Here is a 21,406-nt window from a genome sequence, read left to right on the forward strand (position 1 = left end):
AAAAAAAAATAAAAATAAATAAATAGGCATGAGCATTACCCTGTAAGATTCAAAGACATCAGTAGAGATATATCAACTGATTGAAGATAAGAACAAAACATAAAGACTTGAGGAGAGAGTAAATACGAAGGAAGACTTTGAAAAAGCAGGGAAGAGTCAGAAAGCTGATTTAGAAAATTTCCCTGTAATTTCCTTGAAGGAAACTTGTTCCACCATCTTTTTTCCTTCTTCTTTCTGCCCTACCATATTCTGCTTTTTTTTTGTTTAGATCAAATTTTTATTCTCAGAAATTAAAAACTAAATTTGAAAAAAATTTAAGATTAGTCATAATTTTATTCAATAGATTAAACTAAATTTGAAAAAAGTTCAGGCAAATTACAATATGATCTTAAGATATCGTTAAATATATAATTTAGTTTAAATGTTTATAAATTTAATTATAAAGTTTTATTGTCTAACAAAATAATCCTTTTTAGTTATAATTCATTTCTATATTCTTATAAATTAGTCTCTAAATATTATAATTATTTATAAATAAGTATTTATATATTTTTTTTCAAATTAATTCCATATGTTTATTAAATTTAATATCTTAAATAAATTAATAAAATAAAAATTAAGTCAAGAATCTGACCACAATATGTATTTAAATTCAAGTCCATAAAATTCTTTCTAGTTTAACTTTTCTTTTTTTAATTTTTTTTATTAATTAAGACAAAAGGCGACATCATATTTATTTTATTTTATTTTATTTTATTTTATTATTTTATACATGTAAGATATTAAAATTTAATAAATAGAGAGATTAATTTATAAATATAAGGACTTGTTAGTAATTATAATATTTATCGACCCATTTATAAAAATATTGAGATTAATTTCAGTTAAAAATATAAAGTTTAAATTAAGAAATTATTTTATTAATCAAACAAAATTTAATGGACTAAATTTAAAAATATAGAAATTAAAATATAGATTTCATAAATATTATAAAGTAAATTATACTTTATCGGTGATATTTAACGGTGATATTAGAGAAAAAACCTTATTTATTAACGACGTAAAAGTATATGATCTTTTTATTATAAATTAAGAAAAAACCTTATTTATTAACGATGTAAAAGTATATGATCTTTTTATTATAAATTAAAATATAGGACCCTATTTGAAAATTTATTAAACCACATGATAGTTTTTTATAATTATTCCTAAATTTAAACTTTCAATTACAAAATAAATCAAAATCTCACAGGCTTTATTATAGAGTTATTCTAAAATCTAGAAACCTCGAGCTGGTATACTCATCATAATTTTTCATCTGGCATCAATATGGACTCAAGAATCAAAAGACCACTTTTGCCAATGGCTGAGCTGCAGAAACCAAAGAACTCTTCCATGTATTTATGCCCAAGTTCTGACATATTTTCTTTCTTTGGCAATCGATGATTGACAGAGAAGAAAAGGATATATTTATTTTCATAATTCTTCCATGTACTCAACTCAAGATCATAATTAATTCCACAGACAGGGATAAATATTTCTTTTAATTGTAAAAGAAATTAAACAAGCAGAAGAAGGTGAGGATATCACTGAAACCATGTGAAAACAAACACTAATTAGCCATTTCACAAACCATAATGAAAAAACTTCATATGTAGGAGAACGTAGAAGACGACTGATCACTCAACAACACACTCAAATGACAAAACCTAACCCTATATATATATATATAAGAGGAAAGTACACAGAGTACTTTCTGTTCTTTTAGGGCATGCATGCATTATTAAGTTATATATATTCCCTTATCTATAGGGCATGGAAAACAAAACAACAAATGATTATTAATTAATACCAACCAAACATGGTGTAGTGATCACCTAGCAGCTGCTCGTGCTTATCTCACTCTAATCTTGTACTGAGCTCCAGTAGCTTGGTCTATATCCTTATAGAAAGTGATAGTTGTACCAGCTGCTAGATTCCAATGACCAGCAAATTCAAGCCAGCCATTCTTAAACACAGGCTGCTTGTTTCCACTTTTGGTGCAGCAAACAAAATTCCAAGTATTCCCTTCCACATCCGCCACCAGAATCTTCATCCTCTGCCTGTAATTAGGAGTTCTACTAGAACATCATCACAACGATCATGAGGTATCTCCAGACCTTTGTTAATATCAACGCTGGTGAGTATCTTTGAGAAGATCTCCATAGCTACTTTAGAGAATGTTTAGCTTTGATGAGAAGAGCATGTTAAGTTTATGGGGATATATATATATATATATGTGAGATTAATTACATCATAATTTATTTTTTAATAAGAAATTAAATGAATCCAGCGACTACTGTTTACAAAAAAGCAGCTTTCTTGGATATTCTTTTGATTCTTAGTGTCCCCCAATGTGGGGGGAGAACGCCAATAAATAATGAAACGAAAAATTGAGAGAGAAAAAAAATTGAGAGAGAGAAGAAAATGGATCTTTTTTTTTCTTTCTTTCTTTTTCACTTTGACCTTAAGACGCAGACTCTGCTGATAGTTCTAGAATTTTAGTGAGAGAATAATTCTTTTTAAGAATTTTTTAATTGAAAAATTAGAAGCAATTAATGCATCATAACGTCAACCCACAAATCATAACCCAACGATTTTTTGCACTTTCAGAGATTTTGTGACATCCCTAAAGATGAAATCATAATGAAACAAGAATCCAAAAGAAAAAATATTTATAAAAGAATGCAAAGTTACAACTACAATAGCAAATGCATACTAATTCCCAGGATCAATGACAAATGCCTTACGTTTCAGTCAGCTTGGCCCAATCACTCAGGTTTAACAATCTCCTTGGATTGCTTTCTCGGCGAGCGGCGGAAAGGGGAGGAGCGTCGCGGAGAAGAACGTGGTGTCGGGGAGGAGCATGGCGTCACGAGGGGTGGCAGCATTGGCGTGGGCGGCGTGGGAGAGGAGATGGCGCACCAGAAATCCTGTGACCAGCTGGACCGGGCTCGAGTCTACGCACACACGTTTGGGAGGCCTGAACATATTTATCTCTCTAACCCATGAGACAACAAAACTCCTAACGCTCGGGATTGTATTCACATAGCGTAAGATAAAATTAAATAGCCGCCGCCTAATGATGAAAAAGTATACAGTATATCTATATGTATGGTCAGCATGACTAGAGTAGAAACGTAAATCAATGATTACATCATTAAAAAGGAAAAGTAAAAGAAATAAAAAAAGCAAAAAAAAAATAACAAGTCAGATTAAAGTTACTAAAATACATTTTGAGTTATTACACTAAATCTCTCATAATAGAATTTTATTTATGAAATGATCATATTAAAAAAAATACTTTTATAGAGATAACTTTTATGTAAAATCAAAATAATTTTCTGCTAACATAATTTGGTATTTTTTGTATTAATACTGGGAAAACATTTATACTGTTTAGAATATTTTTTAAAATATTAATATATTTTAATTTGATAATATAAAATTTCAATTTATTATTAAATTTAATGTACATAAATATGGTAAATTATGATGACCAGCATCGATAATCAGTGATGGTTAATTAATAGATTAATAAATATATTTTATATCATGTATTTACAAGTTTTTTTTTACATTTTAATAATTTTTTTTTTTTTTAAGAAAAAGAGGGATAGAGCCCTTATTTTATTAATCTAGGCCATAAAAGCCCCAACCTATCAGCATCCAGTAAAAATTTAATAGTAACAGGAGGGCATTGATGAATTTTCAAATTAAAATCATCACCAATGGTTAAACTAGTCAAACGATCCGCTACCGCATTTGCTTCCCTGTAAATTTTTACCATCTTGACTTCCCAGCTTCTATTGATAAGATCACGACAATTCCTCACCAAATTAGCAACTCTAAAAACTCCTGCACCTCTACCTGCAAGTAAATCTAACGCGAGTTGAGAATCCGTTTGAACTTCAATCTTCTTCCACCCTGAATCCCATGCTAATACTAAAGCATAATATATTCCCCATAACTCAGGTTCCATTGCTCCACAATTGCCCAAAAACCGTTGAAAGCCCAAAAGCCATCTACCTTCATTGTTTCGAAAACAACCTGCACAACTTGCCCTTCCTGCTGACAACAATGCACTACCATTGGAATTCACTACCACCCAGCCTGTTTCTGGCGGCTTCCACCCAACATACTTCAAAGACCGGCCTCTCGGTCCAGACCCAGCCTGCATCGAAAACCTCCATGCATGAACATATTCTTTTGCTCGAAGCTGAATAAAGGACGCATCAATAGTATCCTGGTCATTATTCTCATTAAAAACCAACAAGTTTCTTCGCTTCCATAACCACCAAACAGCCGAACTAAAAAGCACATCCCATGGTATTCCATTAGCCAATAACCCTACTTTTTCTATATTAGCAGATAGCCATAAAGGCACATTCAAAATATCAAAAAATGGAGAAACGAAATTGGTAGGTAAAAGGGAATTCCAAATTTGTTTCACATGTTGGCAATCTCGTAGAGCATGCAAAACAGATTCACTTGCAACTCCACAAAGAGGACATAAATCATAATCAATAAATTCTCGCTTTCGGCGTTGAACATTAACCATGATTTTCTCATGTGCCACTTCCCACAAAAATACTTGAATTCGCTGTGGCACCCTAACCTTCCACAGCCCTTGCCAATCCATATTAGATCCTGACACTTCTGAATAAAACGTATCAAACCCTGACTTAACTGTATATAAGCCAGAAGAAGAATGCTTCCACGCAAAACCATCCAAACACGACATATCATCAACTAAAGTAATTGATTGGAAATATAAAAGGACATCAATAGGAAGAAGAGAATTTAAAATGTCCCAATTCCAGCCTACATTAGGAACCCAGAAATATCGAACACAAACCTGCATATTCAACTCAATCAATGGTTTAAGCGCAAAATTCCAAAGAGGCCCAACCGGAAGCCAATCATCCAGCCAAAATCTAGTGTGCATCCCATTATTCACATCTACAACTATCCCTTTTCGAAGTAGCTCCAAACCATAACAAAAAGATTTCCAATTGACTGAACCATTAGCTCGCTTAGCGACTTCCCAATGAACAAAACCCGACTCATATTTATTGAAAAGGCACCTAACCCACAAAGCTTGCGGATTCTTGTAAGCTCGCCAACACAACTTCCCTAATAGAGCCTGATTCATTTGTCGCATATTTCTGATGTCAAGACCACCTAACCGCTTCGGCAAGGACATTGTATCCCAATTAATCAGATGTACAGCTGGCTTCATATCCTTCCCATGCCAAATAAAGTTCCTGCATATTTTCTCTATTTCATTGCAAAGCAATACCGGTAAAAGAGCACTCTGCATCACAAAAACAGGAATAGCATTAAGAACTGATTGAACTAACGTTAGTCGTCCAGCTTTTGATAGAGCTCTCGCCTTCCAGCCATCAAGTCTGCCTCTCATTTTATCCAAAATACTACTATATGTCGAGACTGAAATCCTCCCATGAATAGATGGCACACCCAAGTATTTTCCCAAATCAGCAGTCAAAGGAATACCTGACCTTGAAGACAAAAGTGACGCCAAATCACTATCAACAAAAGGCGACAAATAAAGAGAAGACTTAGCTAAATTCACTTTCTGCCCGGAAGCCTTAGCAAAGTCATCCAAACATGATAAAATCAAATCCAACTGTTCCACAGAAGCTTCTGCGAACAAAACCATATCATCCGCGAACATAAGATGAGAAATCATTGGGCCATTACTCGAGATAGGAATCGGCTTCCATCTGCCTTGACGAGCAAGCTGTTTAAACATTCTCGAAAGTTGTTCAATACACATAACAAAAAGATATGAAGACATTGGATCGCCTTGTCGCACACCACGAGTCAGTTTAAAAGATTCTAACTTCTCACCATTCCATAACACTGACATAGAAGATGTTCTAACACAATTCATAATATTAGAAATCCAAGCATCGAAAAAGTGGTAAGAACCCAGCACCCACTGAATAAAATCCCAATCTAGTCTATCATAAGCCTTTTCAAGATCAATTTTAATCGCCATAAAACCCCCTGATCTCTTAGACGTTCTCATAGTGTGCAAAACTTCTTGAAACACCACAATGTTATCAATAATTTGTCGGCCAGGAACGAAGCTACTTTGTTCCAATCCAATGAGAGAGCTCAAAACATCTTTCAATCTGTTAATCAACACTTTTGTAACAAGCTTATAGATCACATTACATAAGCTAATTGGTCTAAACTGAGAAATAAATTCTGGACAAGCAATTTTAGGAATAAGAGTCAGCACCGTTTCATTAACTTCCTCTGGAAACTCCCTCCCGCCCAAGACCTCAATAATAAACGCTGAAACCTGTGAACCTACCGCAGACCAAGATTTCTGAAAGAAAACTGCTTGTAGACCATCGGGTCCTGGAGCCTTGTAAGGAGACATAAGGCACAAAGCATCATATACTTCATCATGAGAAAAAGGACGATCCAGAAGCAACCGTTGAGAAGAAGAAAGAGCAGGCCCATTAGGTCTAACAAAATGGCTGCAGTCAACCGCCAAATCTTTCGAATACAGCTCCTGATAGTAACCGCTAGCAAGCTCTTTAAGTTGACTAGAATCTTCAATCCACACATTGTTCCCATTTCTCAGCTTGAGAATTTGCTGCTTCTTACGTTTAATCACGGTAGAAAGACAGCTCCTGATAGTAACCGCTAGCAAGCTCTTTAAGTTGACTAGAATCTTCAATCCACACATTGTTCCCATTTCTCAGCTTGAGAATTTGCTGCTTCTTACGTTTAATCACGGTAGAAAGATGATAAAACCTTGTATTTCTCTCACCAGAAACAATCCATTCCTCCCTAGATTGTTGAAACCAGTATAATTCTTCCTGCTTCAAAACATCTTCAAGCTGTCGTCTCAGATTAAATTCCAGCTTCACTAAACCTCTCGTTCGCCGGATAGCTAAGCTTTTTTGAACACCATCAATTCGACGGATCAACCTCTGCTTATTATGAAAAATATTCCCAAACTCAGATCGGTTCCATTGGCTTAATGAGTCTTTGGTTGATTTCAAATTATCAAATAAAGAAGTATGAGCACTGGAATTATCAAATTATCAAATTATCAAATTATCAAATTATCAGATCGGTTCCATTTTAATAAATTTTTTAAAATTTCAAACTTGAATTTTGTTTAGAGTTTTTTTTTTTTGCTTGATTAGTTTTTATGAGCACTGGAAGGGAAAAAAAATACACAAAATGTTTTTTGTGAAAAGAAAAAAAAAATAAAAATTTTAATAACTTTTTAATGAATTAGGTTCCCAATGTTTGATTAAGTATAGAAAAATAATAATAAAATCCCTTATTTTCCATAATTTGCTATATTGAAAATTAAAAAAAATGAATTTTAAACTTGAAAATAAATGAAAATATGTGAAAATAAATCAATAATTTGCCACATTGATGAGCCATCAAGGAGTTCCGATTTGATGAGACAAATGAGCCATAGATCTTCATCCGAGATCTTGAGTTTCAGTTTAATTTTGTTGGATTCATTCGATTAACTGAAACTTTGTTGGATTGATTCGATCTAATTAGATTTTTATTTAAAATAAAAATTCAATAAAATTATATATGAATGAAAATATTCTATAAATAAAAAAAATAAACCCTAAAAATAACTTATTGATTCGATCCAAATCTTTTTACTCCATTTGTTTATAAATAAATTAGGTCTATGAAATTTATTGATTCTATAACCTACACTCCATTTGTTTATAAAAATAACTTATTTATAAAAAATATTTTTTATGAAAAAATTTTTTCTTGATAAAAATATTTTTTTAAAAATAATTTTTTTATTTAAAAAATTTTAATTATATATAAAAATGAAATCATAATTAATAAAATAAAAGCATAAATAATTTTACAATTAATGGGATTATCTTTCTTCTATTAAACTAACTGTTTCTTGTGAAGTGCAGAAGATCTTTTGACCATTAAATATTAAGGAGAATTATTATTAAATTTTCTAAAAAATTTATTAATTAATTTTATAATTTTTAAATTTAATTAAAATATTCTTTATTATTTATAGATACTGATGACCGCTGGATTCCTTCACCCTGGACCAGGGGCTTGACCACAGCCCAAGGCCCACGATGTAGGGGTCCACACACCTGATATGCATAACAAGCCTGGCTCGTCTTCTTCCTTCATGGCCGGGCTCGGCCCATCTTTCTCACTCAAGCTGGCTCGGCCCGCACAAAGCAGACCCTCTCCACTCAAGCTTAATAATCCGGTCCAACTTTCAGCCCAGCCCAGGATCCGGAATAATATTCACCAGACAGCCTAGCAGATTCGCTCGAACGTACGCACGAGGGAAATCAGAGGCCGTTACGCATGGAGCAGGCGGCTGATACCCTAGAACCTCCAAATCCGCATGGCAGAGACGCGTGGCCCAATCCTGGAGAGACCTTCACACGCCACCAGTAAGCAAGACAATGTATAAAAGAGGAGTCTCCTCCTCAGGAAACTTAGGCCTTATTCAGTAATACAAAACCCTTGTAAAACCCTATTCCATTGGATCTCAGATCATCAATTGGCGCCGTCTGTGGGAAACGAAGGAGATCTTTTCATCACCGGAGTTTTCACTTTCAAAACCCACTGAGATCCACGATGGCAAACCACCAAGACAGTAACCTTAATATTCCAAATGACCTGAGCTCTGCCCAAGATGGACAGCAGTTCTCCTTTTCTAGTCCTACAATGTTGAATAACCAAACACCTATTTCTCTTAATCCCTCGCCAAGCCTGGCAGGGAATACTCCCACCATGACCCTGTCTAACCAAGACATTCAAACCATGGCTCTCCAGCTGCAAACCACTGCTCACTGGTTGGGCCAGATAATGCAACAAAGGGGACTTAGCACCCCAGTAAACACACTCCCAGTAGTGGAGGAACCCAGAACCGATGAACCTCAACCTACCTCTGCCCGCCTCCGAACTAACAACCACGATACCGGAGAAGAGGAAGAACCAGAGGCCCGAATTCATGGGCGAAGGGCAAGAGAGTTGATAGAAAATGAAGAGGTGAACGACTATTCTGCCGAAACAACCAGAGAAACGGGAACCGAAACAGAGGAGGAAGAAGGCAGTTTGGGCAAAAGACCCAACCCGGAAGACGAGAAAATGAACCAAAAGCTGAAAAGGTTGAAGGAGCAGCTCCTAGCCGAGCTAGGTAAGAAAGATCAGAGTCAAACCTCCTTGCCTACTTCTTCTCCCTTCTCAAAGTTAATGCAGCAGGAGACCATTCCCAAAAAGTTTATGATGCCACCGATGGCGGCCTATAATGGAGCTGGTAACCCGAGAGAGCACGTCATGAACTATAAGACCTTCATGGAGCTACAAACCCTGTTAGATGCTCTGATGTGCAAGGTGTTCCCAACAACGCTCTCGGGACCAACGAGGGCATGGTTCAACAGCCTAGAGGCCGGAAGCATTCAAAGTTTCGGAGATCTGGCCACTCGCTTCATTAGCCGGTTCGTAGCTGGGGTGCCTGCAGATAGGAAGACAAGTTATCTGGAAACAGTGAGACAAAAAGCTGGTGAATCCCTCAGAGAGTACGTCGCCCGTTTCAATACGGAGGCCCTGCAGATCCCCGAGCTTGACGAAGGAAGGGTGGTAGAGGCCATGCAGAAGGGAACAACCTCTGCCGAGTTCTTCGGTTCACTAAGCAGGAAACCTCCGACCTCACTGGCCGAGTTGATGAAGAGGGCGGAAAAGTATATAAGGCAGGATGACGCCTTAGTAACGAGTAGATTTGCCAAAAGGGCGGAAGGAAAAGAAAAAGCCCCGGAGGAAGGGAGGTCGGAGAAGCACGAGAAGAAGCATGGAAAGAGGCTTGAACCGTACAAGCAGGCCTGGGAAAGAAGGGATCACAGGCCTCCTCCTCCTCGGATTCTCGAACCAAGAACGCTCCCTCCTTGGGTTCCGGAGAAACCGACTCCATTAAATGCGTCTAGAGCCGAGGTGCTCATGGCCGTCCAAAATAAAGAGTTTCTCCAGTGGCCTCAACCTTTGAAGTCGGAAGCAGATCAGAGAAATCCTGATAAGTATTGTCAGTATCACCGAACGCATGGCCACGACACAAATAACTGTTTTCAGTTAATTGCAGAGATTGAAAGATTGATAAAAAGGGGGCATCTCAAAAATTTTGTGAAGAAACCGGAGGGGCAGAGGCCTCAACCCGGTCCGGCAGCCCAGATGCCCAGGAGAACTGGAACGGGGCCAGTGAACGATGGGTCCAGTGGGACTATTAACATGATCGTTGGAGGAATTGGAGGACGGATGAACCGTCGAGGAAAGAAGAGAAACCGGGAAGGGGAGACCAGCAATGGCGAGGTCATGCAGATCGTTGAACACTCTCCCATGACCATCGTTTTCTCTTCGGAGGATGCACAGGGCGTTCAGATGCCCCATGATGACGCGCTTGTCATTGAAGCAGTCATTCATAATTTTCGGGTGAAGAAGGTTCTGGTGGATGATGGAAGTAAGGTTAACTTATTGCCATATCGGGTTTTCCAGCAGATGGGAATCCCAGAGGAACAGCTGGTTCGGGACCAGTCACCTATCAAAGGGATCGGAGGAGCACCGGTACTTGTAGAAGGGAAGGTGAAGCTGGCCCTCACCTTGGGAGAAGCACCCAAAGCTCGCACTCATTATGAGGTTTTCTTAGTGGTCAAACTCCCACTGAGCTACAATGCAATTTTGGGGAGGCCGGCGTTGTTCAGTTTCGAGGCTGTCACTAGCATCAGGTATCTGGCGCTCAAGTTCCCAACGGAAGGAGGAGTGGGAATGGTCCGAGGAAGCCAGGAGGAAGCAAGGGCAGTATACTTGGCCACAGTGACGGAACCAAACTCAGCCGGAGAAGCGCTTGATTCGGAAGTTTTGGAAGTCAGGGATGAGACAAAGGAAGCCCGGACAGAGCCCATTGGAGAGCTGGAGACTTTCTCCCTATCAGAAGAAGAAACGAGTAAGGTCTTCAGTCTCAATGCCGGCCTCACCAAAGAACAAAAAGGTGAAGCCATGGCCCTGATCCGAAGTCACTCACCGACCTTCGCATGGAAGCCCTCAGACATGCCGGGAATTGACCCCAAAGTAATGACACACCAATTGAATGTCCTCCCCGAGGCCAGACCAGTAAAGCAAAAGAAGAGAGTAGTGGGAAGAGAGAAGCAGCGGGCAACCCAGGAAGAGGTGCAGAAGCTAGAAGAGGCAGGCTTTATTAGGGAGGTTATGTACCCACAGTGGCTGGCAAATCCTGTGTTAGTCAAAAAAGCCAATGGCAAATACAGGATGTGTATAGATTGACCTGAATAAGGCCTGCCCTAAAGATTGTTACCCCCTTCCCGATATTAATAAGATGGTCGACTCAACGGCTGGTTTTGATTATATGTCTTCTTTGGATGCTATGTCTGGTTACCACCAAATCCCAATGGAAAAAACGGATGAGGAGAAGACCTCATTTATAACTGAAGACGGGACTTACTGCTACAGAGCTATGCCTTTCGGATTAAGAAACGCCGGGGCAACCTACCAACGACTAATGAATAAAATCTTTAAAAACCAGATCGGCAGGAATGTCGAAGTGTATGTGGATGACATGATGGTTAAAAGTTCAACCTTTCAACAACATATAACAGATTTAAGGGAGATATTTGGGGTGTTAGATCAATACAGGATGAAGCTGAATCCAGCAAAGTGCGCTTTCTTCATCAGGGGAGGAAAATTCTTGGGGTACATGGTGAGCGGAAAAGGCATTGAACCCAATCCGGAGAAAGTGGAAGCCATATTGAATATGCCAGAGCCGACCTGTGTAAGGGACGTTCAGAGATTGACCGGGAGAGTAGTGGCGCTTCATCGATTTATGTCAAGATCGGCAGAAAAGTGTTTGCCATTCTTCAAAAAATTGAGGAAGGTCCCGAATTTTGAATGGACAGGAGACTGCCAAAAAGCCTTCACAGAGCTTAAGGAATACCTCAGCTCGCCTCACGTGCTCAGCAGCCCCGCAAAAGGGGAAGAACTCTTAATATACTTGGCAGCCTCAGAGCAAGCAGTTAGCGCAGTACTAGTAAGAGTGGAAGACGGGGAACAGAAACCTGTTTTCTACGTCAGCAAGGTACTCAGAGATACTGAGGTTAGATACTCGAACATTGAAAAACTGGCGTATGCCTTGTTGTTAGCAGTCCGGAAATTCAAAGTTTATCTGGAAGGCCATCAAGGAGTTGTGATGACAGATCAACCGTTAAAAAAGATCCTACGAAGGCCGGAAACTTCCGGACGGATGTTAGCATGGTCCGTGGAAATCAGCCCTTACTGTCTGGAGTACCGACCTCGGACAGCTATAAAATCTCAAGCGCTGGCTGACTTCATAGCAGAATGCTCATTCAACAAGGAAAAGGAAGGATCATCCTCGGAGATACCAAGCAAAGAAGGAGAGGGAGGATTTTCCCAAGAGTCCAGCTGGAAGCTATATGTAGACGGAGCATCAGGCGCTAAGGGCAGTGGCGCTGGGATAATACTTAAGGGGCCGGAGGGCTTCAAAGTATGTTATGCCTTAAGGCTAGAATTCAAAGCTTCTAATAATGTGGCCGAATATGAAGCCTTGGTGAACGGAATGTTGGTAGCTCTGGAAATAGGGGTAACCGACCTCGAAATAAATAGTGACTCTCAGCTGGTGATCAACCAGGTGACGGGAATATATCAGGCCAGAGATCCCATCATGCAGAGTTATCTTGATAAAGTAAAAGCTGTGGAAGCCGACCTCACGAGCAGAGGAATATTGACGAGATTTCAGCGGATACCTCGAAATGAAAATGAGGAGGCAGACCTGCTTAGTCGGCTGACCAAAGAAGAGTTAGAGCAGCTCCCTGATGAAGTCTACATACAGCATGTCAGCATACCTGCTTTCAAGAAGATAAACACAGTACTACAGGTGGAGCAGAGCCCAACTTGGATGACTCCATACTTGAGATACTTGGAAAAGGGTGAACTCCCCGAAGATAAAGTCGAAGCCAAAAAGATAGCAGCTCGAGCTGCCAATTACCAAGTAATAAGGGGAACTTTATATAGAAAAGGGAAATCCAGCCCATGGCTCCGGTGTGTGAGTCCGGAAGAAGCTGCAAAGGTAATGGAGGAAATACATAGAGGCCTATGTGGGGCTCACGAGGGAGCAGGGACATTAGCTAACAAAATATTCAGGCAAGGATACTACTGGCCCACTGTTAAAAAAGAAGCAGAAGAATTTGTCCGAAGGTGTGACGTATGTCAGAGATTTGCTAATGCCATCAGGACCCCTGCCACTCCCCAAGCAAGCATATCCAGTCCATGGCCCTTCTCACAATGGGGAATTGACATCCTGGGACCTTTCCCCAAGACTACGGGGCAAAGGAAATTCGTAGTGGTGGCTGTGGAATATTTTTCGAAATGGCCAGAGGCAGAAGCAATAGCCACAATCACAGCCCGCAAAATGATAGATTTCGTATGGGGGCATATCATCTGCAGATTTGGCATACCAAGAGTACTTATCTCAGACAATGGCAGACAATTTGACTGCAGCACTTTCAGAGCCTTCACAACGAACATGGGCATATGGCATAAGTTCTCCTCTGTGGCTCATCCTCAGACTAATGGCCAAACGGAAGTCACTAATAGAGCTATCCTTCAAGGATTAAAGAAACGGCTGAATGGCGCAAAGGAGAATTGGGCAGAAGAGCTCAATAGCACTCTATGGGCACTCCGGACCACTCCCAGAGCGCCCACTCAAGAAACCCCGTTTGCACTTGCTTATGGCACAGAGGCTGTAGTCCCAGTTGAATTGCAGATCCCCACTCATCGAGTTCAATTCGTTAGTGAGAACGCTAATGGGGACAAATTAAGGAGCAACCTAGATGCTCTTGAAGAAGTTAGGGAAGACGCCCAAGTCCGAACTGCCGCTTACCAACAACGAGCAGCAAGATATTACAATCAAAAGGTCAGAGAAAGAAGCTTGAAGGTGGGAGACCTGACTTTAAGAAACCTGGAAGCCACTGGAAAAAGAGCAGCTGCAGGCAAACTAGCACCGACCTGGGAAGGTCCATTCAAAGTGACGAAAGTGGTTAAGCCCGGGGTATACCGAATTGAAGATATGCAAGGAAACCCCGAGCCCCATGCTTGGAACATCCAGCACTTAAAAAGGTATTTCCCTTGAAATATTTGTAAAGAAAAAGCATCGTATTTTGACAAATATGAATAAATGGAAATTGTTTATACAATGAAATTATCTTTGTGAAAACACATTTTTCATGATAAAGAAAAGAACAGGGCTAAGAAAGATCCCTCGCAAACAAGGCCTCAGTTAGGCACAAAAACCAGCTGAGATGACGAAGCGACAGTAAGGCCAATGAGCCTGAATTTTGTACAAAAAACCGGCGAGGCCCCGAGGTCGTCCCGGAAATTCAAAGACAAAACAGGATCCCGTAAGATCTCCTGGAAACAAAAAACCGGCGAGGCCCCGAGGTCGTCCCCGAAATTCAAAGACAAAACAGGATCCCGTAAGATCTCCTGGAAACAAAAAACCGGCGAGGCCCCGAGGTCGTCCCGGAAATTCAAAGAAAAGACAGGATCCCGTAAGATCTCCTGGAAACAAAAAATCGGCGAGGCCCCGAGGTCGTCCCGGAAATTCAAAGAAAAGACAGGATCCCGTAAGATCTCTTGGAAAGTAAAAACCGGCGAGGCCCCGAGGTCGTCCTGGAAATTCAAAGACAAAACAGGATCCCGTAAGATCTCCTGGAAACAAAAAACCGGCGAGGCCCCGAGGTCGTCCCGGAAATTCAAAGACAAAACAGGATCCCGTAAGATCTCCTGGAAACAAAAAACCGGCGAGGCCCCGAGGTTGTCCCGGAAATTCAAAGAAAAGACAGGATCCCGTAAGATCTCCTGGAAACAAAAAACCGGCGAGGCCCCGAGGTCGTCCCGGAAATTCAAAGAAAAGACAGGATCCCGTAAGATCTCCTGGAAAGTAAAAACCGGCGAGGCCCCGAGGTCGTCCCGGAAATTCAAAGAAAAGACAGGATCCCGTAAGATCTCCTGGAAACAAAAAACCGGCGAGGCCCCGAGGTCGTCCCGGAAATTCAAAGAAAAGACAGGATCCCGTAAGATCTCCTGGAAACAAAAAACCGGCGAGGCCCCGAGCCTAAAAATCCAATTCCGACCTCGGAAAGAGAAAAGCCCAGAGACTCAAAAAAAAAAAAAAAAAAAAAAAAAACCGAGCTCCCAGCTCGACCAGACTTATATTCTTACGACACTCAAAGTCGAGCTCCCAGCTCGGACTGATGATTCACAAAGGCCCAAGACCAAGCTCTCAAACTCGGGTAGACTTATATCCTTAAAGGATCCAGATACGAAGGCCAAAACAGAACGGCCGAGCTCCCTCCATAGCAGGATGCATAAAATATCCTTAGAAGGATAAAAACGGCTATAATCAAAGCCTAAATCAGTTTATCTGAAACAAAAATACGAAGTCACAGCGCAGAAAGCAGGACTAAAAGCCAAAGACTGACATGATAATTGTCATTAAAAAGGTACGAGACTTGATCTCCCAAAATCATCAGCTAAGAGCTGAGCTCGCACATTCAGAGCTCCTAAATGAAATTATATAGTTTACATCACAAATACGAAGAGTAGAGATAAATGTCAAGAAATATGAAAAACAAGAAAGAAACTAATATTGCATTACTGACTATTACAATTTATTTCTCCGGCGAGGAAGGAGGATAAATGGTCCTTAAAGGACTTACATCAGTAAGTACACCATCGCCTGCATTATCTCTATTTACAGCCATCCCCAAAGGAAGCTCGGTGTCCCTGGGGCCAGAGCTCTCAACATTAATAGTAGGGGCCACTTCTGACCTAGGGTGGAGGCCGTCTTTCTCAGAATCAAGATCATCTTCCTCCGACCCTACCTCAGATTCCTCTGACGAAGACTCAGATGGCCGGTCTATGTTCCTCTGCGAATCTCCTCGGGGCAAAGGGCAATCATCCTCCCCGTATAGCACTGACTCGCCATCTGAATCCACTTCGCGCCTCCGAAGCTCGGCCAAAGGAACATCAGGAGCCTGTCTAGCTTCTCTTAAACCGCGATTGTAGCCAGTTACATACATGCGGTAGGCCTTATCAAGGATAGCCTTTTTCATCTCACCAGAAGCTTTATACTCATCAAGGTGTTCTTCACAAGCCTCAGCCACAAATTCCTTAAACTCAAAAGAGTCTTTGTAGTCCTGAAGATGAGCTTCACAGGCCTGATCAATTTTCACCTTCAGCTCATCAGACTCCTGATACTCCGCTATATACTGTTCACGCTTCAGCTGAACCTTCCTTTCGGCATACTTTACCACCTCGAGCAGGGCTAAATATTTACGTTCCAAAACCCTGACTTCATTTTTCAGCTGTTGTTGGCGAAGGTTGAACTCTTCAGCCGTTGAAGATAGATCTTTGATACGTTCAGAACTTGTGCCCAACTCCTGCTCAAGGACCTCCACCCGGGCCAGGGCACTTTCCTTCTGAGCCTTCACCTCACTCAGGTGAGCTTGAAGCCCCTCAAAATCAGCCTTTAAGGCCTCATGTTGGCGCTGGACCTCAGCCCTTTGGCTTACAGCCTCATCCCTCTCCTGAAGGGCCGTCGTCATAGAGGACAGCTGTTTTACAACCTCTACACAACGAGTCTCCACTTCAGCTGCCCTCTCATCAGACTCCTGAAGAACTCTGCGAGTACGAGACAGCTCTGACTCCAGGGATTTGCTATGCTCTGCCGCCTCCATTGCTTTGTCCTCAGCTCTTTTAGAAGCCTCCTGGGCAGAATGCAACTCCACTCGGAGAGTTTGGATCTGCTCCCGGGCAGCTGCCAGGTGGCCCCTCGCGTCGCTGGTGGCAGTCAGGTTCTCATCACGACGCGCTTCCTCGATCCGGCGGTCCACGGACTCCCGGAGAGAGAGATCACGGGCATCCACCTCCATAACCAGGCCTAACACCTAGGACGGAAGAACAATTGTCAAGAAAAGACACAAAACAAACTCAAAAGACAGGTAAAAACATAACTTACCATCAGCAGCATTTCTCCAATCGTGGATCCGAGCTCCTCACGAGAGCGAGATTGGAAGGACACCTGCTCCTTGGTAGAACTGGCCAACTGACCAGTCAGGGCCAGCAGACGAGGATCTGAAGCCTCTGTTATCCCGCCGAACATCCGTTCCCGGAGAAGTGCGGCAACAGCGGAGGCCGGAGACTCCGAGGAAATGCTTGACAGGTCTAGAATGTTGTCAGTAGGGGACGACGAAGGAACAGCAGAAACGCCCTTCCCTTTCCCAATGGGAGGAAGAGGTGGGGAAGGACCCACAGCAGTCCGGGATTTTTTCCTTGCAGGAGATGGGACAGGCGTTCCAGAAGAGGTCGGACGCTTGCACCCAGTCTTTGAGGGGACACCCTCAGATCCCTCAGGCTCAGTCCTCGCAGGGGCAGGGGCACCTTCACCAGAAACCTCTGGGCTTTGATCCTCTAGGAGGATGATCTCCATCCCTGTCCCAGAGACCTCCTTCTCGTCAACAGGGGACTTAAGTTTCCCCCCTAACACCTCCTCAGTAGAATGGACGGCACCCTGCCCCCCTTGTTCAGTAGCTTGGGTCTGTTCCATAACAGCTAGGGAAGTTTCCTTCACGACCTCTGAGGTTGAGCTCGACCCACCTTGGCCAGATGTCCGAGCTGATTTAATGCTGCGAGAGCTCGGCTTGGAAGTCCGAGCAGAGGCTTTGACAAGAGATCGGCTGATCTTCTTGGAAGAAGCGGCCTGAGCCAGCTCTGCAGCAATCTCAGTTACAGAGCGCCCATCCCCAAAGGCGTCAAAAATCGCATGCATGTTCTCTCGAGACAGGTCAAAATTCTTGGGGAATTTGATGCTATCCATTCTAACCTCGGAAGCTGCGAGAAACAAGAAGTTATAAAGAGTCAGCATACTTCCTGATATCATGAGCAAAGAAAAAAATAGAATAACCGAACAAAGCACTATACCCGTGTCCTGGATATCCCTAAGGTTTGACGCAGACATACACTTCTCGACATCATACTTCCTCTCAACGGAAGTCAGTCGAAGCAGCCCGACCTGCTCGATAAGACTCAATTCGGGCAGATCGTTGCAGCCCGGAAAGATCTCCCCCCACCTCAGGTCCACATCCCACGATCGGCAGGACCCTAATTTCAACTCCGCCACAAGGAAATTCTCTACCCATCCCTTTATAGAATCCTTGTAGCCCGTAAGAATAGACAGCCCATTACGGGGGGACAAGTAATAGAAGTTTTGCTTCGCCCTAACCAGGCTGAAAAAAGTGACAAACAGACAGGCCGTAGGAGCGAAACCCCAACCCAGACAGATAGACTCGAAACAGGACATGAATAAAATGGAATTTGGAGACAACATTCGAGGAGTTACCCCAAAGTATTCAAAAACCTCAACAAAGAAAGGGGTAAAAGGAAGCGGTAGACCAAATTCTCTCTGCTTCAGGAAAAACACTATACTACGAACCTCTTGGGGATCTACTAAACCAGGAGGGCGAGGGTAAGGAAGAACTATCCTCTCATTTGAAAGAGGTGCTCGGATAAGATACAACGGAGTATCTAAAAGCCTCCGGGAAATGTGATTAGTTATGTTGGAAGGGGTAATATGCGACTCAAGGTCAAAAACATCAGGAAGCTTTAAACTTGCCATAGAAGAACAAGGAAGCGTACCTGAGAACACGATGGGATGAAAGAAGAAACGTAGAAGGAATTGCAGGGAGACAGAGAGCAACCAAGCGCTAGTTCTTCAAAGGACAGAAGGAATTCGAAAAGAAAGAAAGAAAGGCTATTATGAGGCAAAGCGTCGATACTGAACAGTTTTGTCTTGGAGCAGTGCGATCATTAATTGTTCTCGAAGTTTACCCTCTAGACGGTTAGGTAACAACCGGCGAGACGGTAAAGGGGCAAAAGGATGATCGCTGGGCTTCTTTACATTTATCAAGGGCCAAGTGTATGATGACAGTCCATCATTTAAGAGCCCATTTGCCACCCACATAATACAGGCCCAACCCATCAGTCAGAGCAACTTAGCCTACTACTTCACCATCCCTATGGTAAATGCCGAGGACACAGAGGGGCAAGTTATGAAAAGACTCAAAAGTACAAGCAAATGGGAGCATGATAAAGGTCAGATTTGTGCATCACTTAAAAAATTATAAGATTTGATTTACCGCTATTAAACAAAGGGTGGGAGATCGGAAAGGAGCGCCAAAAGCACCTCGGAGTCATACAAAGCTGAGAGCTTAGAGTTCGACTCATCAGAAGCCGAGCTCAGAGGTCGGATTAGTCCAGCCCGGACAGCACGACTTGAGAGCTCGGCCAGCTAAAGGAAACTCCGAGCTCATTTCACTAAGCAAGGACAGAACTCTCAGGTCGGTCAATTCCGCTCGGACAACATAACCTGAGAGCCCGGACGGATGAAGGAGACTCAAAGCTCAATTCATCGAAATAAAGACCGACCTCACAGGTCGGTCAGACAGTCCAGCTCGAAAACTTGAAAGCCCAGTTGACTAAGTGGATCCGGAGTTCAACCCATCAGAGCTCGCAGATAGGTTAGATTAGCTCGGGAAAAAGCAGGACAGAGCTCAGTTGGTTAAAATTATAAGGCGAGCAATCTGAAGTATTTCACACATGATAAAAAGAGAACAGCTTAAGCATGAGAGCAAAACAAGAACTTCATTAAAAGAAAAGCACATTACAGCACGTTACAAAGGCCTACACTACGGGATGAAAGACTATCCTTAAAGAATTTACATATCCAGATACTTCCTCATCTGCGACTATCACCTATCCTATTATTCTAGTCTTCAGCTTAGAGGACTTCTCGTAGCTCGGAATGAGAGTTTCTCAGAAAAGGCCAAGATCTGTCTCGCTATCACAGGGGAACTGAACAAGTTGATTCCCATAAGCATTTCTCACTGTTCCCCTGGGCGAACATCCGGTTACCCAAATGTGATGCACGGTACATTCGAACAAGCTCAGATATGGTATGCCGACCGTGCACCACGCATGAAAAACATAAGTCTTCGAGGCTATGGCCCCGAAGAGATCGTGAAGTACACATTCGAAAAAATCGCTGGAGACCTGACTGAATGCAGCAGATCCCAGCCTCACGTAATACTGGTACTTCACACCAAAGGAAATAATAATACTGGTACTTCACATCAAAAGGAACAACGAGCTGAACGCCGGCGCCACTCCCATTTATATCAAAAGAAGACAACAGGGGCATCGAGGAAATTCCCTTTTTCTCTGCGGAAAAAGGCGAAGTTAGAGCGAACCCCCCAACAGCCCAGACCTTCTTTGGAGCCCGGACAACAAGCAGAGGAGGAGGCCGGCCGGACGACCTGGGTAAAGCAGTTTCAACAGCTTGCTGGATGGTCCCGCCTTTCGCCTGCCATACCCGAAGGACCTTCAATGCACCCTTCAGATGCCTTAGAGGTAACATCAAATCTCCAAGAATTTTGAACTGACCCATATTTATTTCAGGAACGGCAAAAAGTTTCAAAACAGGGACAAGTCAGAAACAGTTCTCCCTTGAGATGATGAGAGCACAATCAAGGCAAACCTCTGGGGCACAAGGCAATCTGCTTGAAGAAGGCGTCGGATAAACCTGCCACAGATAAAACGAGAATTTCTCGCTTCAACAATTCAACAAGAAGGCTCAAGAATGAATAAAAGCTGGCGCTGATATATACTCGGAGCCTGAAGACTTAGCACGGGACAGAGCTACACTAGACTCTAAGCTAATGGCGTCAGATGTTTAAAAGGATATTCACAGAAAAGGAAAGAAAGGAGATGTCCAGATAATGATGACAAGAAAGTAAAGGCGGCGGAGGACAAGTAAAATGGAGAAAAGACAGAAAGAGGAAAGAGCAGATAGAATTCAGAAACTGCGCAACGACTGAAAGATGAAAGGATGTTATTAAGGCACCTGAACCCGAACAGGCGCGATCATAATAGTTCTTGATATTCACCCCTTCGGCAGTTGGAGCAATAACTGCCGAGAAGGTGAAGGGGCAATTGATGACCGCTGGATTCCTTCACCCTGGACCAGGGGCTTGACCACAGCCCAAGGCCCACGATGTAGGGGTCCACACACCTGATATGCATAACAAGCCTGGCTCGTCTTCTTCCTTCATGGCCGGGCTCGGCCCATCTTTCTCACTCAAGCTGGCCCGACCCGCACAAAGCAGACCCTCTCCACTCAAGCTTAATAATCCGGTCCAACTTTCAGCCCAGCCCAGGATCC

General features: G+C 42.2%; 1 protein-coding gene across 1 annotated transcript; it reads right to left on the reverse strand.

Annotated features, from left to right (window-relative positions):
- Positions 1-1,894: 1,894 nt before the first annotated feature.
- On the reverse strand, positions 1,895-19,168 carry LOC122724840. The gene is made up of 6 exons (XM_043960728.1): positions 19,018-19,168; positions 18,826-18,899; positions 18,014-18,021; positions 6,722-7,110; positions 3,699-6,630; positions 1,895-2,102 (listed from the first exon to the last, which is right to left on the reverse strand). The coding sequence occupies exons 1-6, from the start codon at positions 19,166-19,168 to the stop codon at positions 1,895-1,897; spliced, it is 3,762 nt and encodes a 1,253-aa protein (XP_043816663.1).
- Between the last annotated feature and the right edge of the window lie 2,238 nt (positions 19,169-21,406).

Source organism: Manihot esculenta, chromosome 10, assembly GCF_001659605.2.
Source record: "Manihot esculenta cultivar AM560-2 chromosome 10, M.esculenta_v8, whole genome shotgun sequence".
Taxonomy (NCBI): domain Eukaryota; kingdom Viridiplantae; phylum Streptophyta; class Magnoliopsida; order Malpighiales; family Euphorbiaceae; genus Manihot; species Manihot esculenta.